The following is a 25937-nucleotide window of genomic DNA, read 5'->3' as shown; positions in this document are numbered from 1 at the left end:
GGGCTCCAACACTGACGCCAGCCTGGGGAATGGTGAAGGGGATCCTAGTGAGGAAGGAGGAGAAAAGAATTTTTGAGGGGTAGGGAGAAAGTGAAAGGAAAGCAAATGAAGGATTCACAGATTGGATTTGGAGGAAAGCAGGAAGGAGGGAAGCACCTGGACAGCCAGAGAGGCACTGGGCCACCACTCACCTTGGAAAAGTCACACTCTCTCAGCCTCATTGGAAGGCAAGGGCCAGGCCCCTCTGAAACAATCTTGCCAAGAAAACCACCCACTTTTTGCACTGCTTGCTCCCCAGGAGGCTTGGGAGCTCTAGAGCACCAGGGATGAAGCCCAAGGATGATGCATAGATGTGCGTCATATGATTGACATTAAAAAAAAGACCAGCTAGTGGGAACACAGTCATGTCAAGGAATGAATGCATGGAATAATTATATAATTTGCTTCCATAGTGGGAATTATGCATTGGCCTGAATTGATTCAGTGGCCTGGTGTCAATACGACTTGTAAAGCAGATTAAATGCAAGTGGGAATGAGCCCTAAAAGTGACAAAAGATGTTCCCATGGTTGTTATTGGTACTGTAGTGGTAAATTTTGAAGCACATGCCCTCATTGTAACAGTTCCTATTATGATATCCACAAGGAGAATCCAACAAGGCATACAGCTGTGTATATACATGTGTGCTTTGTGTGTATGCACATAAACATTTTTCGCTGTTTTCAACAGTATCAAGAATAGGTGTTTTGTAAAGCTAATGGTTCTCTCTCACTCAGAACCAATCCACTATAAAATACTTTGAGTTGCAGCAGAAATAGCTCCAAATAATACATTGTTGCTTGAAAAAAATTAACTTTTCTTGCACCTGCACAGAGCCACACCTATGCAAGTTCCTGTACAGAGTAGTTTTGGCAGTAACAAACAGCGTCTCAGGCACTATTCTTGTTGTTAAAAGCTACTCCCTTTTCAGTTCCTTAAAAAAAAATGACAAACAACAACAATAACACTAATAATAACAAAATCAAATCAATACATTTCTTATATACTTAAAACAAAGATATAGAAAAAATACAAATAATACTAAACTACAAATCTAATTATTTAAAGGAGAAACAGGCAAACAAGGGAAGTATATCCAACTTGCCTGTTTGTGATTCTGTTCACTCCCCTCTTACTATTTAAGTCAGCATGGCATAGGCAGTTTGAGTGTTGGACTCTGACTATGGAGACCAGGGTTTGATTCCCAGCTTGGCCATGAAATCCACTGGATGACCTTGGGCAAGTCATAGGCTCTCAGCCTCAGGGAAAACAATGACAAACTTTTTCTGAAGAAATCTTGTCAAGAAAACCCCATGATAGGTATGCCTTAGGGTTGCCATAAGTGGGAAACGACTTGAAGACACACAGCACACGCTTACTGCTCAAACCTTAATGTAATGATACATCACACTTTAAAATGAATAAGAATTAAATCTATAAACCTCTACAGAATGAGACCATTCTTACTTAGAGACCTAAAGTCATTGTGAATATTGCTCCCCCCCAGATAATTTATTAAAAGCTTCCATTCTTTCTTAAAATCATCTAACCATGTCTCATGTATTAACATGGGAAATTTATGTATTTCTACAAATTCATATATTTTAAACAATCAGTCTTCTTGATAAGTAATCCTGGTCTCTTTCCCTCTGGTGAAGGGTTTACATTTCGGATAGCTCTGTGCTGGGTAGTGTTCTGTGTTTATATATTTTCTTCTCTGAGCCTCATGTTCTCATTTTTCCCCCTGACATTTCTCTTTGTAAAGAAAAGAAGAGAAGAGAGAGAGAGAGAGATAGAATATATAGCAAAGGTGGTACCAGTTTCCAAGTTGGCCATCTATCTGCCAAAGCCACCCCAGTGCAATTCAGCACTGAGTCTTGACTCTTATCCCTCAAGCAGGATGGCATGTGGCTTTTCAGATGGTTTGAACTAGAATACTTGTACTAACCCTCACCACTAGTTATGTTGGCAATGGATGATGGAAGTTGCAGTTTAGGTACATCTGGAGAGCTATCCAGTTCCCAGCCTTGCCTTGAAGATAATAAATCTGTTCTGTTTGCTTTTCCTGCAGGACAAGAAGCTGATTAAAGCATTCTTTGATGTGCTGGCTCACCCACAAAATTACTTCAAATACACAGAGAAGCACAAGGAGATGCTGCCACGTTCCTTCATCAAACTCCTCCGCTCCAAAGTTTCCAGCTTTCTGAGACCTTACAAATAGCCCCTTGACACTTGAACCAGTGTTCCAGGCACCTCAACAGCCAAGAAAACTTTTTTCTAACACTTATTCTTGTTTTCCAGTGACTTTTTCTACAAATACAATCCCTGACCCAATCTGTCACTATGTCACTATTGGTCTTTCCTTGGCTTTTCTTCAATCCAAACTCACTGATGATATTGTCCACAGAAGGAGCAACTGGCAGCCACGAGGAACTAAAACACATTTCCAGTGCTTTCCATACTGGAGTCTCAGCCTATGGAGTTCACACATCCTAATAAGTGAGGCTGTCTTCACAGATAGCCTTTATTGGGACCTGTCACTCCAGAGTCACTCCAAGGCTATCTCAACCTTCTCCCATATATACACATAATATGCAGGCTATTGTGCTGCAGGACAGTTGCAAAACAGGCTGTTGAGGCACCTCTCTGCATGACTGTTTCTAGAAAGAGGAAAGATCCCTGCTACCATATAATGCCTCTGCTTCTGGAACACATGCAAAATGGGGGACTTTGAGCAGCTGCTAAGCAATGGAGTTGGTCCAGCTGAACTCTCTTGTAAAGAAATGGGGTCAAAGGCTATCCAGGATGCAGAAGGTTATGCCTTATTTAAGACTGTTGTGTTTTTAAAGAAAAATAAATCAGACACAGTCTTACAGAGGGGATATATATATATTATTGGGAAGATCATACAGAAGAAGAAAAAAAGGAGAGCTGACAAGTACGAAAGAAAATGGTCCATGTTTGTATGATGGCAAGTTTGTTGACTAGAAGGCCATCATTTCATGATGGTGTCTGACTTTTGTGTTTGAAGAAAACATGGCCTAGCCACGTTCACTTATGGAGTAATGTCTGGAAAAGGTGGAGGAAAACTTGGTGAAAAGCGAGACTTTCCAATGTGATTTCTCCCCCATGGACACTTGTGATGTGAGTTCAGACTTCTTGTAAGCTCTGCCAAAGAGTAATTCGATGACAAAAGAGCAAGCAGTGTGAAGGGCAGGAATGAGTGAATGTTTGTGCACTAGGATGTTCTCCTTTCTACCTTTTTCATATTATTAAGTGCAATCATTTTGAGTTGTCTTTATATTATTTAGAGGGATTTTTTTTCTACTAGAAACCGCAATATTTATACCTGCCTGAGAAAAGAGAATGTGTGTGTGTGTGCGCGCATGTGTTAATAATGAAACAGCAAAGAATACAAATAAGGAATTGGGGAATGACGATTAAATGTGACTTAGGTTTTCAGCTCTTGAAACCTTTTGGTTTCTTTACCACAGTAAATCCCAGTGTAAATTGTGAAAAGCAAACTCAGTCATTCTGCAACCCATGAAGGTACAGGACATAAGCTGACTGGAAATGTTGTTTTGGCCACAAGTAGCTTTCAAGAGTTGGTTCATTTCACATACTACCAAAGGCAACTTTAGAATGCACATTAGTGATCACATATTAGAATCTGTCTCTATGTTAAACTCTCCAGTCTAGCTAAACCATCATCACTCTTTCAAACAAATTAGCTTGGAAGAGACAGGGAGTTTTTGATATGTTCAGATCCGAGATCCCCAGTGTGCCTCCTGAGATGGCACACTTCTCTTTCTGAATGTTTTTGGAGGGTCTGATTTCTAAAATAAGAGATTTTGGGGGGTCAGGTCCCTTGGGAAGTCACACTCAAAAGCTCTTTTTCTTAAACCTATATTCTCAGTAAAGAGGGAAGAGTTTTCTGCGCCTCCTCTAAGGCATTCTCATCTTTGCATATTCTGTGGTAGACCCCCAACAATGAACACAAGCTTTGGAGCCCTGGCTAATAGTAACCCTGAGCAACATGCCTTCTATATCACTTTAAAATTCCCTTGTAGAATCTTACCTGTCAGTCACTAATTATTTTCAAGTGCAAATACTAGTGGGGAATTCCAATCTTACACTGGTGTAATTGTTGCCTTCGCTGAGCCATGACCTGAAGCTAGGATTTTGAATTGTTAGATAAACGGCTTGCACTTGGATGGGATAATCTCCATTTGCTGTACTGGTAATGATGCTTTTCTGCCTGGATATTAATAATATGCTTTTCCTCCCATTCACACCTTGATCCACAGTCTAACTAAAGTCAATGGAATTGATTCATTAATAAAGTAGAATTGTTTCTGAGATAAACACAACTGCAGCAGTCTATACTTTTCACCATAATAGCCAAGACAATATCCAGCACTAATCCCAACAAATGTAGCTTTTTCCTACAATACCTATTTATTATGGTATGGGGGAAGAGACACCTGTGTTTATTGCAGGAGAGGACAAAGAGGCAAAAGCCCAAATGGAAACTAACTCCGAAGACAAAACTTATGTTTAATTCAGTTTAAGAATTCTACCTGAATTCTTTCTGGCTAGATTCTTTGTTTCCATTCTGTCCTAATCGTGAAAAATCTAAAAGGTTTGAAAAGCTGAAACTTCTTTCTCAGCATAGAAAATGTAACGATGTTTAAATAACAAAGCTGAAATATTTATAACTGCATTGTGTGGTGTGCCACAGTCCATTATCTCCTGCCAAAAAAGAAAGATTAAATGATGAAAAAGGTGTAGTCCATAAAGTTATTTGCACTTGATAAAAAATGTATCTGAACTTGTAAAAAGAAAAGTTTGCATTTCGTATTGTCTTTTTTAATTATTAAATGGATTTTCTTGGTGTTGTGTTGATGTTTCAGATGTGTTTTCTACTTGTAAATTCCTGATGTTTACGACTGCTTGGAGTTTTGTTCCATTCTGGTCCCTTCTCTCTGTATCTTTTTTCTTTCTTATTGTCCTTTGGATACACATTCCTCCTGCCACTATATAGCTTCCAGAAAGCAAGGGTTGAATGTGAAAACTCACTACAAGTAATACTTCTGTTATGGTATTCTTGGTATAGTCCACTGTGTTTTAAGGTGCTGAAGAAAAACAATGGCTATCCTTATTCTTTCCGCACTTAGCAACAAGCAATGGAATAAAGAATGTACGTATACAAATTCAAGAGCAAACTACAGTGGTAGAAACGGGGCGGAGGGGGGAAGAAACCTCATCTGCTTCCAAGCATCATCTTCCCCTTTAATGGAAGCTACCATCTAGAGTTCAGTAAGATGTGCCTCACAGAAGAACTTGTTAACAGCAGGTGTTCAGAGTTAGCAGGTGTTGCTTCTACATCATACTTGATTTCTCTCTCAACCACTAGTGCAATCCTGCTAGTATATTGCAAGCACACATTTATTTATACCCTGCCTTTCTGGAAAAACTGGGACTCAAGGTGACTCACAGCACAGCTTTAAAGAGCACCAAAATTTACAGTGTTCAGACACATGGAAACAAATTATAATATTAAGCAGTGTCACCCAGCACACTGCTCTGCCACCCTCCCTCCAATGCCTGGCTTGCATGCCCCCCAGTGCCTGCTGCTCAAGGAGGCTATGCTGCAGCTGTGGATGGCTGGTTCGAGTCTCGTGTGGCCACTGAGCAAGCGAGAAAGGGATGCAATGCCCTTTCTTGCTTGCCCAGCTGCTGCGCCAATCCCACTGGCTGTACATGCCCCATATGGGGTGTCACCTGGTGCGGTTCACACCCCTCACACCCTCTTAATGATGCCACTGATATTAAGACACCTACTAATTAAAAGTAGTCCAAACTTACCAGTGAAGTAGAACATCCAGTTGTTAAAAGTCTTGTTTGGCAGACACTCAGTTGCTAAACAGGCTTAGGGATTCTGACTGCCTTGAGAATGACATCAGAGATGCCTCTAAAGCTGGTGGAACTGAGAGAAGAGTCTTTCCCACAGATCTCATTGTCCAAGCTGGTTTGTGTGGAGAGTCTGATGGAGAACTTGGGGACCGTTCACAATTCAGTGGGTCCTTGGTATCTGCTGATGTTTGGTTCCAGGACCTGGAACGAATGCATCTGAGGAAGTAGACTGAAGTCTATGAAAGCTCATGCTGCCAGTGTGTTTCAGTTAGTGTCAAAGATGCTGCAAGATCTCTTTACATATTGATTCTACAGACTGACATGGCTATATCTTTGTATTCTACTACTAGTACAATGCTTGAGAACTATGGGCTGAAACAGACAGTCAAAATGAAGGGGCCTCCAACCGCTTTGGAAGTGTTGTGTTTAGATGACACACACTTCCAAAGAGGCCAGAAGCCACGCTCCAGTCCTATAAGACCGGAGCAAAAAGGAGCTGGGATAAACCAATTCCTGGTGCCTCCGGTCAGCCTCAGGGTCCACAGCTCGCCTTGGGCCAAGTGGTCAGCAGGGGTCTGACCCGCTTGCAGCTGGACCCGGCTCGGACTCTCTTTCATACCCTTCTGCTCTGGCCTTAGAACGCACCAAATCTGCAAAGAAGATACCTTTATTGGACTAACCAAAATGCACAAAATACCTTATGTATTTTGTGGATATTTGTGATTTCCATAAAGGTATCACTGTTTTGTGGATTTTGGATGTAACTGCACTTGGCAACATGGCTGCCCCTGGATATGTTTTCAAGGGCGGCATCCACACTGCAGAAATAATCTGGGTTGACACCTCTTAAGTGCCATGGCACAGTGCTATGGAATTCTGGGAACTGCAGTTTTGTGAGACACTCAGCCTTCACTGTCAGACAGCTCTGGTGCCACAACAAACTACAATTCCCAGTATTCCATAGCATTGGGCCATGGAAGTTAAAGTGGTATCAAACTGGATTATTTCTGCAGTGCGGAGGCAGCCTACTTGTGCTCTATAGATGTCGCAAAATGAAAAGATAAACTGAAGACACAGTTTTTTGCAACATGGCCACAAAGCCCACAAAAAACTGGATGCCGGCCATGAAAGCCTTCGGTTTCAAACTGAAGACACTTTGATGGCGAGAGAGAAACAGCACCATTTTAAATATACTCACATGGGAGTTTAATTGTTTTAGTTATTTATATATTTATTGTGTTTATTACCAAGGAGCCCAGTTGAGCTATGATTTTTGATGCCTGCCTGACAGAGAGAGAATTCCCTGCTTTGTGTCAGTTTAATTTTCGTTGTGCCTTTAACTTAGGCTGCATCCGTACTGCAGAAATAATCTGGTTTGACACCACTTTAACTGCGATGGCTAAGTGCTATGGAATTCTGGGAACTGTAGATCTGTGAAACCTTCAGCCTTCTCTGTCAGAGAGCTCTGGTGACTCAACAAACTACAATTCCCAGGATTCCCTATCACTGAGCCAGGGCAGTTAAAGTGGTCTCAAAGCGGATTATCTCTGCAGTGAGGATGAAGCCGGAGGGGGGCCAGATGTCCTAACAGTATAGCACAGCAAAATGTAGGGCATTCAAGGAAAATGTAGGACATGACCACACACAAGCTAAAACCACTCATGTAAATGTTAAAGTAAATTCACACTTCTTATGCTCAAAATGGAAGCCATTTTGACATTCCTCCTGGACAGAAGACTGAAATGGAGGGCATGTCTTGGAAAAGGAGGACGCCTGGAGCTCAAAACATGCTTAGTCATGACATTCCTCCTGGACAGAATAGGCTGGAATGGAGGGCGTGGCCTGGAAAAGGAGGAGGAGGAGGAGCCTGGTTGCCATGGGATACAGACCTATAAAGGGAAGGGCTTCGCTATATTTTGTGCGCATGTTCGAAAGATGCGGCGCATGCGCAGAAACGACTCTTCCGGGGATCGTTTTCCTTTTCGGGGGTTTCCGTGTAGAAGAAGTGTACCAGGCCCCGGAACCTGGATGGAAAAATTACGAGCGAGCCGGAAAGCTGGATGAATAGCCCGCCATACAGGTTGCGGGGCCCTGTTGCTGTGGGAGAGGCCTGGTGCATGGCGGTCAGGCGGCGGACTCGGGCCTCGGCAGGTCGGTGCCCAGGGGGATTCTGGGACTAGGGTCCCTGAGGGAAACGGCATAGAAAGCGGGGCAGAGTAGGCCTCCTTCCCCCTCCTCCTCCTCCGTCCTTGTTCTCTTCGTCTTTCCTCTCGGTTCCTTCTCTTCCAGGTCTGGCTGCATCCGCGCTGCAGAAATAATTCACTTTGAGACCGCTTTAAACTGCCCTGGGGAATCCTGGGAGTTGTAGTTTTGTGAGACATTGAGCCTTTTCTGACAGAGAGAGAGAGAGAGGGAGGGAGAGGGGTCTGGTGCTACGACAAAGTACAATTCCCAGGATTCCCCAGCACTGATCCAGGGCAGTTAAAGCGGTCTCAAAGTGGGTTATTCCTGCAGTGTGTTTTGGACCTTCCTCACACTCCTCCCATCTGAGAAAGTAAACCCCTTCCTTTCAGACTGAGATTGCATTTGTTTCCTTTCCTCTTCCTGTAATGATTAAACAAGTTTTATCTCTCCACACCCCACAAACCCCCCCCCCCCCGCTTTTCTCACCCTCACTTTCTTGTTTTTAGCCTTGTTGGAACTATATTTATTTTTGGATAAACATTTTAATTTGATGTTATTATGATTATTATTATTATTATTATTATTATTACTAAAGTTTACTTATATAGCGCCATAAGCTTTGCTCAGCGCTTTACACAATAGTTAAAAAATACAAGATATGTCTAAGATACGTTTTGTATTTTGTTTTGTATATCTTTTGCCTTGTAGTAACCCGCTTTGATCTACCCTGGAAAAGCGGGCTATAAATAAAGATTATTATTATTATTATTATTATTAAGAGAAAGGCTAGGTTTTTGTTTTGGCTGAAGAGCAGGGTAAAAATAAATAATAATAGTACTAAAAATAATAATCATTATAAGATAAAACCAACCCACGACATACAATCTAAAATAACAAAGCACAACGTTTTTAAAAAATGTATTCATTAAATTTTAGCTCTAAAGTCTTTAATTCGGACTTGAAACTTGACTAAGGAAGTAATAGTCCGCAAACGTTTGGGGAGGAGAGGAGATATATAAATAAAATGATATATAGATATAGATAGATAGATTAGGACAGTGGTTCTCAATGCTATCGTGACCCTTTAATACACACTCATCCCTCCATATTTGAGGCTTTGATCTTTGTGGATTTGATTAATATGTTCTCTCTGGGAATATCTAGGTCCTCCAGTGCAACTCTATGGTCAGTTTTAACTAACAGTTGCACTGAAGGACCGAGAGATTCCTAGAGATCATACTTTAGTAGGCATTTGAATCTCCTCCAGGGTAGTTTCTATGGTCAGCATCTCTTGTGTTGCCCACTTAATATGAATTAAACCAGTATCGGAGGAAAACGTCACAGATTGAGGGTATTTGGAATGACTTACGGGGGTGTTTTTCCCAATGGGCTCCGTCAGCCAGACTGAGGGAACACGGCCTCAAGCTTGTGAGTCAATGGTACACAACCCCAATAAATCTGAATTATATATACATGGCTGTATGATAGCCGAAATCCCCACAAAAAATATGGATGCCGGCCGTGAAAGCCTTCAACTTGACATCAGATGTAGTTATCATCAATTGAGGACCCCTGGCTCATTTTTCTGATGCCAGTGATTCCATAGCACATAAGCGATGATTACGTGACTTCGTAGTCTTGCTGCAAGACTGCTGCCAGTAATTGCGTAGAGTTGGAAGGGCCAAAATGTTTTATCTGTTGCCCAGTAGAAATATAAAGTTCGGTTTATAATTTATGATGTGTGACATTGTTTATTTCATGTGCAAGTAACACTACATAAGTATGTGCTATACCATTTTCCCATGCATGTTTGTAAACAGGCGCGATGTTCTAAAAATGTCTTTTAAATTTCCCTATTTTTATAGACTGGCCATGCAGCAATTAGAAGTACAGCTGGGGACATTAATTCTACTGCTTCTCTGTTGATGTGTACAGTTGCTTTGTGATTTCCTATCTGATGGCTTATTGTTGGATTTTTTATACTATTATTATTATTATTATTATTATTATTAAACTTTATTTGTGAAGCGCTGTAGCTGTACACAGTGCCATACAAAAAATCAAATAGAAGAATATCTAAAGATAATAACAAATAGATAAAACAATAGATAATATTATAAAATAGAATGGAATAAAAAATACTAGCATCCAAAATTCACAAAACAGCAATGCCTTTATTAGCCGACCAAGGTATTCTTGTTTTATGGATGAGGGATGTTATTGTACTTTGCTGTATGCCCAACTCAGCTACCCCTGGATATGCCTGTCGGATTTATTGTTGTTGTTGTAACATATTATTAACCTTTCAAAATAATTTTTAGAGCGCTGGCTATGCTGTGTGAGACTGATACTGGTTTTGGACCCAAAGTCTGTTTAGCTAGGAAGGAAACTCTTGCTGGTTATGTGTCAACACAAAAGGTGCTAAAGTTGCATGCATTATCTTTTAATAATGAATATAACACTTTAAGAGCATTTTTTTCTGGTAGAGTCCTGTAGTCTGTCTAGTGCCCCATTCTCATAGCCCATTTGCTCTGGATAGAACTGGGCAGATCCGGTTGCCCCCATACTGAATGTTCCCGGAAAGAAGTTCGTATTACCCTCTACCTTGATCGATGCAATTTACCCCTCTGAAGTTCACATTTGCAGTACCATTTTAAAATGGAGCTTCCTTTGTTGTCAATCAAATTCACTTCCGCTTTCGTCAAAGGTGACATATCCTACAGCCATTGGCCAACTGAATGGGTGCTTTCCCCCCTCCTTTAAAAAATAAACTGGCGGCAGTGTGCACATACTCTGTCAACTCTTCAAATTTAAAAACCTCCAGGTGTGAGTGTGTGTGTTGTTGTATTTGAGTCATTACAGATTATGGCAACCCTAAAACGACCCCATCCTGTGGTTTTCTTGGCAAGATTGGTTTCGAGGAGATTTGCCATTGCCTTTCCCCTGAGGCTGAGAGAGTGTGACTCCCCCAAAGTCATGGGTTTCCACAGCCTTCCCTCTGAATGCCAGCCTCTAGCTTCCCCTTTGCTTCCAGCCCAGCATTTCCTCCTCTTTGGAGCCTCTTCCCTTCCCTTCCAGCCCAATTCCACCTCCCCCCATACCATCCTCTTCCCGTCACAACAACAACAACAATAATAATACCTCAGCTCAGAATGCCATCTCTGCATCCTCTTTGCTTTCCCTCGGATTGCCACCTCAGAATCCCTTACATACACATATACAGATGTAGCAAAAGCATTCACACATTGTATCAATTTGCCAAATTTAAAAGGAAACACAAGTATTCACATATTCTGTCACATACACACACAAAAATATTTTTTTAAAAAGCCACTTGCAAAGTGAGGTGCCGTGCCGGCAGCAAGCAAACAAAGGGGAAATGTAGCACAAGCAGACACATTCTATCAATATGTATCAACCTGTAGAACAAGCATTTGCATAATCTGTCAAAAATAAAATTATGAGAGAGAGAGAGAGAGAGAGAGAGAGAGAGAAAACTGCCTGTGAGAGGGAGGCATGTTTTGCCCTCTGCCCTCCCTCTGACCTAAATCCCTCCCCTGAACCTGACCCGATCATGACAGGGGCCAAGTTCACATTTGCTGGCAGCAAGGAAGAAATGGGTTTTCCTAAAAGACACAGAAAATAATCCACTTTCAGAAAAACCGCTCTAAGGGGGATTTGCCTTGGATCAGGTGTAAAAGACCCTAATTCTGATGTGTTTAAACCTGTGCCAGTGGGAACTTCCAACTTTTAATCTGGGTTACAATTCAGTTCAAAAGTTAGTCTGAATGGCCCCTAGGATAGTATCCTGTGGCCAATGTTGGTTGACCAGGTACCTAAGTAGGACATGAAGGGAACATCTCTCTCTTGTTTGAGTACAGGCATGCTGATGCTGAAAGTAGGAATCTCATTTAACTATACATTTTATCAGAGTAGGGGGATTCCAAGCACATTATATACACAAGATAAGCAGAAGTTTCAAGAAAATGCAATATAAGAACTTCGTAGTGTATGTTTAATTCTGTCACAGAGAATAGCTTTCCATTTGAGTATATGTCTCAAGGCCCACCATCAGAGCAGATTGGATAACTTGGGCCTACAGGCAATGTCTCTTTCTGATGGGGCAACAACCTATATTCAACAAGATGCCAGTGACGAGTCACCTTGGTGCTGGTGCAGCTGTCCTGGTGTGGTTAGGTGATTATGATATGATTATACACTCATCCCTCCACATTCACGGCTTTGACTTTTGCAGATTTGATGATTCATTGATTTTGTTAATATGTTCTCTAGGAATATCTAGGTCACCCAGTGCAACTCTATGGTCAACCTTAACCAAAAGTTGCACTGAGGGACCTAGAGATTTCCAGAGAGAACACTCCACTAGGCATTAGTAGCTCCTCCAGCTCAATTCTGTGGTCAGTGTCTGGCAGATGTTGACCACAGAGTTGCACTGGAGGACCTAGAGATTCCTAGAGAAGTGTTCTCTCAATTAAAAACATAGCGTTTTTGTTATTTGCGGTTTTCCCACATTCACAGGGATCCTGTGCCCCTAACCCAGCAAATGTGAAAGGATGAGTGTATTCTCAAAGCATGTGGCAGCATTTAACTACAGTTAAAGTATTTTACTAAACCAATTTGTGATTTTGTGCCTATTTGAATTAATAATAATAATAATAATAATAATAATAATAAAGCAAGGCAAAACTGTAATAGAGCTTTTTTCTGTTTGACAGAATGGGAACTTTGCAACAGCAGAGCACTAGATATGATTTTTGTGGCACATTCATATTACATATTAACTTCTTAAATATTTAAAGCTTGCTGCTGCTCCTCTGTCTCATGAAGTGCTGTTACTGTTCAGATATGTGTCTGAATCAGGGTTGTGCCAGTTCACTTGATCCTCAGTGGCCTACCCACAGAAGGCAAAATTTGGAATCTACAAAAAGGGCACTTACTGGCAGTTATGAGGGGGAATGTGAAGTCCTCTATTAAAATAAGATTGCAAATAATATCTTCCTTAAAGCCATTTAAAATTTGCATAATAATACAGAGGAGATACTACTAAAAACTGAATGTTAGCTAGAGACTAAAGAAATTTACTTCTTTGTAACTTAAAAAAGTATTTACATTCAAAAGGAATCTCAGTTACGTATAATAGTGTTGCAGTGTAATAAAAGCAAGAAAATAAAAACATAAAAGGAGGAAAAATTACCACAGCTATAAAAGCTGATCAAATGACTGAATGTAAGTCCATTTGTACATTTTGTCTATACATCATTCTTTCAAATGTGGCAAGCATTGTTTGATCTTCTGTCCATTGGATCACAGGTGGAGAAAAATTATCTTTCCTGTAAGGTAGCAATCTTTTAGGGTGTCAGAAGAGTGCGAAAAATCCACTTCCATTTTTTAGTTTCCAAGAAACAGGTAAAAATTAAAACAAACATGCACATCCCTGAATATCAAGGAACATTCCAAACCCAAATTTATTTGTGTGATTACTTCCTCTCAAAATGTAGCTACTGTGGAACAACTGCAAAACATATGTGTTAGGGAAAAGTTAGCAACAATTTGTTGATCTAGAAAGCCCTTTTTTGAATAGAATGGTGGCAAGCAATACACCTGAAAGAGCAATTTCTGCTCTATAAGATGTCTTGAGTTCTCCATTCCATTCTTGCTGTAAACCTCAATTGTCATATTTATTTATAGATAACAGACATTTTTATATATAAATTGCTAGTTTGAATATTAAAGGAGTCTCGGATGCACTGAAAGCTGCTGGACCAAATTAACTTTGCAAGTTAATATCAATAATGAACAATTGGTTCCAGAGGCATTTGTTAGAAGAATTCTCAAATATTTAAAGTGATTTTTAAAATTTCCATCATGTCCACACCTTAAGAAAATAAGATGACTGATGCAGATTAAAATAACAGTATCATTTAGTAAGTTGTGTCAGGTATGACTGTGTAAAAGTCTTTATATTTTTATCTGATACAGGCGAGAAGCTAATTGAAGAACAAGTGACTGAATCTGAAGATGGATCCACAGCTTTTGTCGAACACATAACAATGCAGAAAGGTGAGATGAACTTGCTGGAATGCTTACTGTATTCTTAGAGGCTTTTGCTGATTGCAAAGTCTGTGTGATTCCTTTCTTTTTAGTTTTCTTAGCTCCTCCTAAAATTTGCATCAAGCAGTTGTAAATGCATATACAATTGGCCCTCTGTTTTCATGGGAGATCTGTCCCGATTGATTTCAGTGTTCTAGTGGATTCATAAAGATGGCACCATGACATCATGTTCCCAAAGGTAGTTATCAGTCTTGGAAATTTCTATTCGATGTACTTGGTAAAATAATTCATAGCCATCTACATGTTTTTGTAGATGTGATTGTGTGTCCATTTAAAAGAAGTACAACTTATTTGGAACATTTTGCTTACCCCTGCCGTACAATATTAGCAATGGAAAAGATGTGTTGCCATTTATCAGATGGAGGGCTGGGAATGAGCAACAGCCTGAAGTCTTTCCTTCTCCCCTCTTTATGGGTCAATCCAGCTTTGAAGTGATCAGTGAAAACCATAGTTTTCTAGTTTGCATGTAAACTATGCTTTGAGGAAGGCAGGAAACTTTCTATTAAGAGAACAGATAGGCAGAACATGAGCTTGTTACCATGCCTTGGGGGATTGGGACATTGGCTCATGCTTGTATTCTCCTATATAGTTTCCATATAGCTGTAAGGAATGTGCTACTCTGATCAAGAACATAGTACCCTGCAAATTTTTCCTAGTTGCTCTTCAAACAAATCAAAGTTGTGAGGACATATATTTAAAAAGATGTCTGCATAATTTCCAGTTACCCTTTAATTGTGGAGCAAGTTGCATATTGCAGTCTTTAATCATAAATAGAATTGGAACATATATCTTGATATATAAAGACTGAAATTTGAACTACAGTTGAGTTCTTTTCCACTTATGCTCTTAACTCTTCATTTTTTACCAGCCGTAATGGTTGAGAGGTAGATAAATAGCAGTAAAAGCTGACATGTGCTTCTTCATTGTTTGTGGTCCATTCCAGAGGGTTATGACCCCAACACCCTGGAAGCAATCCAGCCAGAAGATGGATCCACACCTTTTGTACACCATCCTGTTTCCATGCCAATGGGCAGTGCTGTCTTGGCAGTAGAAGCTGATGTGGAGCTAGAGGAATTGGCTGCTGGGAAGAAAGATGATACCTTTGACCTTGATAACATTACTGCCTTCAAGGACTATGCAAACAAGGTGAGGATATGTTGTTTGTTTCCTGTGGAATTCTAAGCAATGGCGTGATTCAAGTACAGTTGGCCCTCCTTATACACAGATTTTTTATACATGGATTCAAGCATCCATGGCTTGAAAATATTCATAAAAAGTATAAATTTAAAGTATCGAACCTTGATTTTTCCATTTTATATTATTATTATTATTATTAACCTTTATTTATAAAGCGCTGTAAATTTACACAGTGCTGTACATAAAATCTTTTAGTTAGACGGTTCCCTGCCCTCAGGCTTACAATCTAAAAAGACAGGATATAAAAGGAGAAATTTACCTTGATATTCCATTTTATATAAGGGACACCATTTTGCTATGCCATTGTATTTAATGGGACTTGAGCATACACGGATTTTGCTATTCATGGGGGTTCCTGGAACCAAACCCCAGCGGATAACAAGGGCCCACTGTAATTGTGCTTCCTGATGACATGAGTGTGCTGTGGCAGTGGCATAGTAGCTAATTCAAGCTATATAGATATGATGGGTATTTTTCTGATTTTCACTAGAAAAGAGTATATAGTATTTCTGTTTTCACCCTTCAGGTAGTGAATGGCAATTTATGAAAGGATGCCAGGTTTGCCTTGTGCCAAGTGACTATGACCTTGCTTTGACTAAATACTAATTTTATACTATTCAAGAGACTGGTTAAGTATTAAGATTCTGCGTTGTAAGTCTTTTTTTTTTTTTTTTTTTTTTTTGCCTATCAGGGCTTCAAGGAAGAGGAGGTCAGGAGCAAAGGGAAGGGACCAAATGGACATAACAGAAGGTATTATTGTGAACACAATGGGTGTGGCCGCTTCTTCGGAACATCCCACCATTTGAAGGTAAGCTGTCATATATTCAAGCCTTCAAGCTGTTTTCAGTTCATCATAGAGGTGATCTCTAACATGAAATCATGAAGAATACAGAAGAGAGCTGCCACAGTGTCGTGACTTGAGTAAAATTGGGAGCGTTTTTCTGCTATCACAAAAGAGGCAGGAAGAGAGCAAACTCAAAAAAACCGGGGAAGGTGGTGGCATCATTGGGTGGCGTGGGGATGCAGACTGTACCAGGGGACAACCTACAGGAGGGGTGACACCTTAGTGGTCTACTCTTCCCACTGAAGTGGAGGAGTAAGCACACGTTTTGTGGTTTTGATGCCACCAGGCTCCTTCCCTGGGAAGGGATCCGAGATAGTAGGGAGGGCTGTGGAGGGGCAGGCACACCTCTCATAGCTTTGTCACTTGCCTGGCTTCCTTCTTGGGAAGGGAGCTGGGCCAGTGATGAAACCACAAGGTGCGAGCAGCAGATGGAGCGGGACAGGCTGCTGCTGCCAGTCCCCTCAACAGCCTCCCCCACTGGGTGTCACTAAGTCAGGTGATGCCACTGGGGGGAGTGTAAGTTAAGTGTGGCCCTTCCATCCCTAGCTAGTACAGCCAGTAGTAAGGCAAGCTGGCAGTTGCAGTCCAAGAATATCTAGAATAATAATAATAATAATAATAATAATAATAATAATAATAATTTATTTGTGTTTCCCCGCCTCTCCCAATGGATCGAAGCGGGGTTACAGACTACTAAAATCAGATGCATATGACACTCTTATAAAAGCATAAAAATATTACATCAATACTCCATCAATCAATACAACAATCCATCAAACATCTGCATCCAGGGGCAAGGCAGAATATCGTTGTCAACAATCATGTTGGGCTTCACTCTTCAGGGGGGAAAGCTTGGTGAAAGAGAACAGAAGACCTGATCCCACCACTGCCACTAATTATGTGAAGATGATGGCCACTGTCCCACCAATTCTTCACTGTGAGACTTGAACCTGGGACTCCCTTAAGTGTCTCCAGCACTATAACTCTTTAGATGCCAGCACTCTGGGTTTCAAATTCCCCCCCCCCCCCCCAAGGCTTGGCACCAACTATTCTTTGACAGCCACACACCCACCAACTAATGTGTCCCAAACCTAAAAGACTTTTCTCAATGTTGGTAGCTCTAATGACTGGGCTCACCAGTCACTTGAGGACTTCTCTCAGACAGCAAAGGGTTAAGCTGGGGGAAGGTACATGCTAATGAGAATTTACATCATACCTGACCTAAGGCCCAATTGGCCAATCACTTGAGCAGGAACAGTTGTTTTTAAAAAGCCTCTGGGGCCATGTGGCCTGTCTTTTCCTTCTGTGGCCTTGTGAGTCTTCCTTGTTTGAAAGCCCAGCTGTTGGGCCTGTGCCAAGAGGGCAGGCTTAAGGGATGCAGTCTGAGCTAGGCAATGGGGAAGGCAGTAGGAAAAAAAGGAAGACCACATCGAAAACCCATCAAGGACTGCAGATCCCATCGCTGTGTGAGTAGCTTATAAAATGTGTTATCTAAAGTGTCTAGGCTGCTCTGTACTGTCCAGTTAGAATAAATACTTTTTAAAAAAGTATATGCTGTCTCTGTATTCCTATGCATGTGCCTTAGCTCAATTGGTGCTTGCTTAGGTTAGCAAGGGAAGGAAACTATAAGTCCTTAGCAAGTCCCAGTGTGTGTGATGTCAGCTTGACTAGGGGATCTCAAGGGGTCTCCTTCAGCTCAGCAGGGAGTAGGAACAGAGACCCAGGAGACTCTAGGGGAAATTGAAGGAATCTGCTGGGATTAAGTGCCAAGAAGAGGGTGCTGCTGGGATTAAGTGCCAAGAAGAGGGTAGCGGTATTTTTATGGACTTGGGAGTTACAGTTTTGGCTAGATACTCTTAAGAAAAATAGTGGGTTCTTTCTGTGTCTCTCTAACAGTCTCTTTTACCTGCATAGTGGTGGGAAGGGAGCCTGTGGATGGAAAAGTTGCAATGTTGGATCTGTCCTTTTAGCTTGGGAACCTCTGAGAAGCCGGTGAGGGCTTTGTTTTCCTGAAAGGGAAATTATTTTCTATTTCCCTGAGTGGATTTGATGTTGTAGGAGAGAAACATAGAATCATAGAGTTGGAAGAGACTGCACGGGCCATCCAGTCCAACCCCTTGCCATGCAGGAAATCCAAATCAAAGCATCCCCAGCAGATGGCAATCTAGCCTCTGCTTAATGGAAGGAGACTCCACTACACTCCGAGGGAGTGTGTTCCACTGTCGAACAGCCCTTACTGTCAGGAAGTTCTTCCTAATGTTGAGGTGGAATCTCTTTTCCTGTCGCTTGCATCCATTGTTCCGGGTCCCGTTCTCTGGAGCAGCAGAAAACAAGCTTGCTCCCTCCTCAATATGACATCCTTTCAAATATTTAAACAGGGCTATCATATCACCTCTTAACCTTCTCTTCTCCAGGCTAAACATCCCCAGCTCCCTGAGTCGTTCCTCATAGGGCAAGGTTTCCAGACCTTTCACCATTTTAGTCGCCCTCCTCTGGACACGCTCCAGTTTCTCAGTGTCCTTTTTGAGAAAGGGGGGTGGACTCCTTTGAAGCGGATAGCAGGTTTTGATTCTTTTTCCTCTGACTCCTAAAGGAGAGGAGGAGGTACTGGGTGTTCCCAGGTACGGAAGCTGGGGTCTCTGTCTCTCTTGCCTGTATGGATTTTCCCTTTCCATTTCTCCTTGAGGGGGAAAAGGGTCCTGAATCTTGTGGACTGGAAAATTTTGAGCCATCCACAAGGGTTGGCTCCTTATTTGCCCTGTGTGTGCTTTTTGGCTGTTTGCTGTTAGAAGAGGAAGGGAGACAGGTCTTTGCCCACAGCACCCCTTTTTACCTAAAGCTGGGCTGTCTGCTTTTGCAGGGGGTTTTTCTTTTGGGCTGAGAGCCAACAAGAGGAGGTTCAGGAGCAATTGTCAGAGCCAGGGGCTGGGAAGCTGTGATTTGGTCAGTTGTGGCCACATTCCTTCAAAAAGGTGTTTTCTTTTTCCTAGCTGGGACAAAGAAGTTTTGAAGTCACCAGTGATTTTTCCCCCCAGAGGCTTGGAAGAAGGGAGCCAAAAGGGGTTGCTAAGGGCAACAAATAGCTCTCTTGTCTCTGGCCAGAGCAGAGGAAAGGTGCCTTTGTTCTGCTTGCCTGGCTGGCCAGGGGCAACCAAAGGTGGCATTTCCTGCTTGGCATTGTGTTTACTCTTTCTCTCTGGCTAGAGGGGGGAGGGTCTGAGAAAGGGGGGGGGTCAGTGAAATGTTTTACAAGTGAGAAGGTTTTTTGTCCTTTCCTCTCCAGCCACACAGAGGACTAGTGACTAACACCTGGTGGTGGAGTTGAACAAATGCAGAAAGGGAAGCTAGTTTCTTCTGTCCTTTCCTTCTCATTTCTGCCCTTACAGGTACTGCAGCTTGTTCTGCACACACATTCATTTAACACAAGCTATTGTGTTTGTTTTTTCATTGGTTCTTTTGCGGGTCTGCAATACAGTTAGGCAGTTAGTATATGCTTCTGCGCTGTGGCAAAGTCACTGCCATGGAACATAGCCACTCAGCTGACCTTGGAAGAGGAAGGAAGCACCAAATTTCCATCCCTTGGCCTAACATCCATATCCATGGACATGTGGGCCCAGATGATGACAATGTTCAGTGACATGCAGCACAAGATGTTGTCTGAGCTGCAACACCAGATAAGTGACCAGAACAAGCTGCTGGCTGAACGGCTGCAATCTCAGCCTACACCTGTATGAGATGAGGGGCGGCCTCGGCAGTACCCCCTTTACAAGGATGGTGATGATTTTGAATGTTTCCTTGAAAGTTTTCGGCAAGCATTTTTAATGTACTTCTGAAATCACTCCAGAAAGAAATTTATTTTCACATCAGGCTGAATACAGTATCTCTTTTAGTGGATGATGTTCACAATGGATACGGTATATAAATATTTTAGAGTTACACATTATTTACATTAGTTTCTTTAGCTTGTCTTTGTAATTGTTTCTTTATAGCTTTATATATGTCCCCTTACAGACCTCTCACAGAACCTTGATTAAACTTTTGTATTGTATAACCCTTCTGGTTACCTGTGACTTCACTAGTCACCAAACACTATGTCTCCGTTCCGCAGGACACTACAACAATTTAATTAAGGACACTCTTCATACCTTTCTTGAGTACCTAAAACCCTTTCTAATTACCCTCACAGCAGCCTAACCTAGCCTCAATGGCTCTTCAGTCCTCAGGGCACACTAAATATCAACAACTTTCAAACCTGCTCCTCCCTCTTATATACTCAATCTTGGGAGCAGCTCCCACCTTTTCCTGGTTTAGCTCCCATTGGCTAGTGCCAAGGTTCCAATCTGCCTATTTTCTCCTCAATGCCCTTAAAGGCATAAGTGGTGATTCACCAATACAATTCTGCAAGAAGGCATCATATCCAAAGAGTATTAGGGACAACATATCCTAAACAGTGCAGTAACAACCATGGGGTAGGGGAGGCAACTTCTCCCTTCATCCTTAGATTTCATATTGGGAGTTCCCATTGCATAACTTCCACTCTCCTAAGCTTTGAATTTCTTGTTTCTGAACAGGTGCATGCACGTGTTCATAGAGCTGATTGTCCTTACAGATGTAACTTCCCAAGCTGTGGAAAAGCCTTTTCAACAGGTAATGTTTGCAGGTCACTTCCAGTGACACACCATAAAATCTGAGTTATGAAACAGTATATTGCTGTAGTGGACAGTTATAGATCTGAGAATGTGGAGACTTTACTTGAAGTAACTAAAGAAGTTTTGAACTTGGAATATTGATGAAGTGTATCTAAAAGCAAGCTAAAAGTATAGTTTCTGGTAACCCAAATATTCTTGCATTCCAAGTTACCTGTTTTACAGTAACCTATACAAATTGATTACTTACATTTTTTGTATAAGTATGGCCTGTTACAGACAGGCCAAAATAAAGCTGCTTCGAGTCACTTTGGAGGTATGGTATTTCAATGATGCATGCGTCCTAAGAGTCCAAAAGCCGCACCAAAGCCACGCTCCAGTCCTAAGGACTGGAGTGCAGCTTTGGTGCAGCTTCCTGACTCTTAGGACTCATGTATCATTGAAATATCATACATCCAAAGTGACTCAAAGCAGCTTTATTTTGGCCTGTCTGTAACAGGCCTATATATGTTGTTCTACATGCATCTCCTTGAGATAGTTACTAATGCTGTGCAACTTATCCCTTATAGGATATAGCCTGAAAAGTCATGTGAGAACACACACAGGTGAGAAGCCATATAAATGCCCTGAAGATTTTTGCACAAAAGCCTTCAAGACTTCTGGAGACCTGCAAAAACATGTTCGTACACACACTGGTATGTTTTTTTCAGGCTAGTTATTTTAATTCTTGTCTTGGTAGGAACTGAAGTCTAAACAGGAAAAAAAAATCAAGACCAAATATTAAACAACAACAAAAAGACAAAATTGCATACTTGTTTAACAGTCAGGTTTTATTCCAAAGAGTGCCATTACCAGAAAGATGCATATTTTGGTCTGCTGCATGAAAAAAACACAGTCTTGTGGCCCATTAATTTAATTATTGCTTTCATGGAATACAGTCCATTTCCTACAGTACTTGAATTTCAGTATAATTTAGAATTTTGGCAAAGGCAGGTATATAGCACAAAAAAAGAGGGAAAGCTGCGGAACAGGCATCTAGGAACAATGGTAGAAGGATTCATGCAAGGAGACTCAGAGAGACTTGGACTTGTTAACGGAGATGAGTAGCTGGCCATTCCTAATCACTAAGAGTTGTGCTTTATTTTCTTTTGCACTAGTTTTTGAATAATCTCTGGTCTTGTGGCCAGTGACAGTTTATAGGCAGGATGCTGTTGAGACTATGTATTTTTTTCTTTAATATTTCTCCAAATTACTGTTCCTCCATCAGGTCACCTCCAAGTATTGCTCCTATTAATTTACTTATTAATGCCTAGCCATGTTACCACAAGATGGGAATTCTGGAAGCAGCATGTGGAGCGAGAATGCTTTCCTCAGCTACATCATTAGACTCTGATTCCTCCTAGGAACTCCTCCTTATAGATACTAAGCAAGTTTATAAGAAAGGAAGGAGAGTGTGCTCATGTGGGAAAGTGTTCGTGCATCTCTGAACATCGGAGCTTGGATCATTACTTTTTAAAAAGTAACTTACTGCTTGTTGGTTTGGAAAAGGAACTGTTTTTATTTATTACATTTTGTTTTGGATTGTCATAATGGAATATGCTGACATTAAGTTACCTTTTAAACCTGCAGTCTAAGGTTTTAATTTTTTAAAATGTTGATGAATTGGGCCCAGATCACCCCTCTTCCCCAATAATTTGCAAATGCTTTTCCAAAGTAACATCTTATAGTAATGAGCGAACAGGACTCATCACTTCAAAAACCGAACAATGTATAGGCCATCACATTATGTTTTAAAAAGCAATAGTTCAGGATTGCCATAAAAATGTAATATCCCCTTTCCTTGATTACTTCTGATCAACTTTTATTGGTTTCCCTGACCACCAATCAAAAATGACCTTAAGTTAAAAAATTAATAGGTCACGTAACATTACATTACATTATATATGATATTTGTTCAGCCTTCTAGATTTTGCTAAACTGCAATTCCTAGTAGCTGTAGCCAGCAGAACCTTTGGGTGTGGATGTTGGGAGTTGCAGTTTGAAAATATCTGAAGGACTGTACAATTTCCATCACCAATTAAATATAAATGTTACTAAATGGCTTTAAAATATGCAAGTACTGAAATGTAGCCTTTTTCTCCAAGATAGAATTTTCAGTATGAACTTCCTTGTACTTTAGCATCTACTTAGAAAATGCATGAAAATTACACCAAGATAATACACACACACACACACACACACATATATATTCAAAGATATAGCTGTGTCAGTCCATATCAGTATGCATAGTGATCTTGTAGCACCTTTGAGACTGAGAGAAATAGACTTGTATCATAAGCTTTTGTAGACTGGGACTACTTCATTAGATGCTTTCCAGCTGATCAGCTTATCAACTGGGCAGTAGGGATCAAAATCACTGTTTTCTTGCTGCTCTTAGAAGTAGCAAGAAACATCCATTTAGATTAGGATTGCTAAAGTCAGGGTTTGGCTTTAACCTCCTCCCAACCCTTCAGGCAAGTTTGTGTCTCCCTTGCCAATAAATTCTGTGGGATAGGGGTGGAAATAGACAGTAGTTTGTTGGAGGAGATAGGCTCTAGGCAAGGCAAGGGTGGGTGTGGGAATGTGAGAGTATATGCAGTTATGAATAGGTGAGTGGGTTTGTTCTGGTTCCAGCTGCCTTGCAGCTCCTAGATGGTTCCATAGTCAGCAACACAGTGTACTATAAAAGCTATAACAGACAGAAGATTGCACCGATTATTATTCCAGAGTGGCAGTGTAGCAGCCTTCACACAAGCTAGTGTGATTTTTTTGGAAGAAATTAATAAATGCTTTTTGTAGTTTAATAAGGAAGCCTTTTGTCTTTTCCTCTGCTGTAGGTGAGAAGCCGTTCAGATGCCCTTTTGAAGGTTGTGGCCGCTGTTTTACCACCTCTAATATACGGAAAGTCCACATCCGGACACACACTGGTGAACGACCATATATGTGCCCAGAACCCAATTGTGGAAGAGGATTCACTAGTACCACCAACTACAAGAACCACATGAGAATCCATACGGGTAAACTGTGGTATCTTATTTGCTTGCCCTTATTGTGAACAGTGCTGAAACTTGGAATTTCAGGAATCAATATAGAAAGAACGGCACTGAGCTCGTCACCTTAATTAGCCCCCATCTGTAAGGGGGCTAGACAAAAACAAAAGTTGTGTTTAAGCAGTAAAATATGGTCATTTAGGTTGGTTTTGAATATGTTCTTTCTAACTGCTCTTACATTACCATCTTGTTCGTATTTACTTAGAAGTACCCCTCACTGTATTTAATGAGGATTTACTCCCCAGTAATTAGGATATAATAGCATGAAGGTGGGCTGCAATCTACAAAAAGTGAAACAAATTTTTTTTTTTGGGATGTTACTCTGTTCTAGGAGAGAAACCATATGCGTGCCTGGTGCCTGGCTGTGGAAAATGCTTCACAGAGTATTCTAGCCTCTATAAACACCACGTGGTTCACACTCACTGCAAGCCATACACCTGCAACACCTGTGGAAAAACCTATCGTCAGACCTCTACATTGGCCACACATATGCGCACCACACATGGGGAGCTGGAGGCCACAGAGGAGAGCGAACTGGCTCTCTATGAACAGCAGCTAGAAGGTCAGTAGGAACTTGATTTGGGCCAGTTAATTCTTGTCACTTCCCAACTTGTCATAAAATCCTGCCCTTCCAAGTGCTTAATATTTTCATTGTTTTCATTTTCATGTGCCTGTCTTATCTTTTAGACACTCACAGAAACCAAGACCATTTAATGTAATCTTTCAACTGAATTTCTTTTCCTTGATTTCCCAGTTGCCACAGCTGAAAAGGATTTGCCTCAGCTGAAACACCATTGTATTGTTTCTGTGAAAGAGGAAGAGGAAGACTGTATGTCTCTTGTTTCTCAGGATGAAGCAGAGCAGGTAAGAAGGGAAATGGTAGTGATGTTTTAATGAGATGAAATTCATAGAGAGGTAAACATCTTGAGGCTTTGTTACGTAGGTCAGATCAGATTATTCTGTTAGTACTCTTTACCCTGATATGCCCTTGCCGTAAGTATTTGTACCAAGATATCTGACTACAATACTTAAATACATAATTTTAGCCCTCATCTTATATGCTTAGTTAATGGTCCATCTTACAATCATAATACTGTGACGAATTAGAACTTGGGTTTGTTGCTTTCTGGGAAATGTTCATGTGTGCTAGATAATTGCTGAAGTCTTCAGTCTTCTTTTGATCCAGATCTGTGTTCTAGTCAAATTAGTTTGAATGAATGAGCCTTCCTCTTAGAACAGATTATTATTATTATTATTATTATTATTATTATTATTATTATTATTAACCTTTACTTATAAAGTGCTGTAAATTTACACAGCGCTGTACATACAATCTTTTTAATTGGACGGTTCCCTGCCCTGAGGCTTACAATCTAAAAAGACACGACACAAAAGGAGAAGGGAGTGGTGGTGGGGAAGAGGATGAGGGCCAGCAGTTCTTCTCTACCTCCGAGGCCTGGATCAGGGGAGATGGACTGGAGGGAGGGCTTGGCGGTTAATCTTCTTCCAGGGAAGCCTGTTGGAGCTAGCCCGCCTCTCTAGTAGGATAATACATATAAAATACATAGCAATACAGGAAATGATTCAATAAAACTGGCAACAAAGAACATCAAATAGCAAGTGACAATTATGCAATGCCTGGGAACGCTTCTCTGAACAGGATGGTCTTCAACTCCATTTTGAAGTTGGTTAAAGAAGTGATGGCTCTTGCTCGCGGGGGAAGAAGGTTCCAGGAGTGAGGGGCAGCGAGTGAAAAGGGGCGAATCTGAGATGGGGCAGAGGAAATCCTGGGCTGGGACAGCAGACCTTGACTACCAGAATGGAGGGCCCTAGTAGGAAGGTAAGGAGAAATAAGGACTGATAAGTAAGGAGGGGCCAGCCCATGGAGGGCT

At 41.2% G+C, this 25937-nt stretch overlaps 2 protein-coding genes across 9 annotated transcripts in view; both read left to right on the top strand.

The window, feature by feature from the left end:
- SCUBE3 (signal peptide, CUB domain and EGF like domain containing 3) overlaps window positions 1–4880 on the top strand; it is a 178637-nt gene extending 173757 nt beyond the window's left edge. For all 3 annotated transcript variants that reach the window (XM_089514675.1, XM_089514674.1, XM_089514676.1), the window contains one exon: window positions 2109–4880. In XM_089514675.1, the coding sequence (XP_089370801.1) occupies window positions 2109–2258 (150 nt within the window). In that variant the 3' untranslated portion in view covers window positions 2259–4880. The remainder of the gene's footprint in view (window positions 1–2108) is intronic.
- A 3032-nt stretch (window positions 4881–7912) lies between these two features.
- Window positions 7913–25937, top strand: part of ZNF76 (zinc finger protein 76) — a 33503-nt gene continuing 15478 nt past the window's right edge. For 4 of the 6 annotated variants that reach the window (XM_089514673.1, XM_089514672.1, XM_089514669.1 and 1 more), the window contains exons 1-9: window positions 7913–8104; window positions 14138–14218; window positions 15213–15415; window positions 16158–16274; window positions 20882–20957; window positions 21526–21651; window positions 23833–24012; window positions 24377–24607; window positions 24800–24909. In XM_089514673.1, coding sequence (XP_089370799.1) covers window positions 8014–8104; window positions 14138–14218; window positions 15213–15415; window positions 16158–16274; window positions 20882–20957; window positions 21526–21651; window positions 23833–24012; window positions 24377–24607; window positions 24800–24909 — 1215 coding nt within the window. In that variant the 5' untranslated portion in view covers window positions 7913–8013. Of the gene's footprint in view, window positions 8105–9557; window positions 9577–10489; window positions 10556–14137; window positions 14219–15212; window positions 15416–16157; window positions 16275–20881; window positions 20958–21525; window positions 21652–23832; window positions 24013–24376; window positions 24608–24799; window positions 24910–25937 lie in introns of those variants that run through there. The other 2 variants (XM_089514671.1, XM_089514670.1) reach the window with 2 other exon arrangements.

This window comes from Sceloporus occidentalis, unplaced genomic scaffold (assembly GCF_023333645.1).
Source record: "Sceloporus occidentalis isolate IW3139 unplaced genomic scaffold, rSceOcc1.0.p SCAF_3, whole genome shotgun sequence".
Taxonomy (NCBI): domain Eukaryota; kingdom Metazoa; phylum Chordata; class Lepidosauria; order Squamata; family Phrynosomatidae; genus Sceloporus; species Sceloporus occidentalis.
The sequence above is the reverse complement of the archived record's forward strand: the minus strand, read 5'-3'. Positions and strand labels throughout refer to the sequence as shown.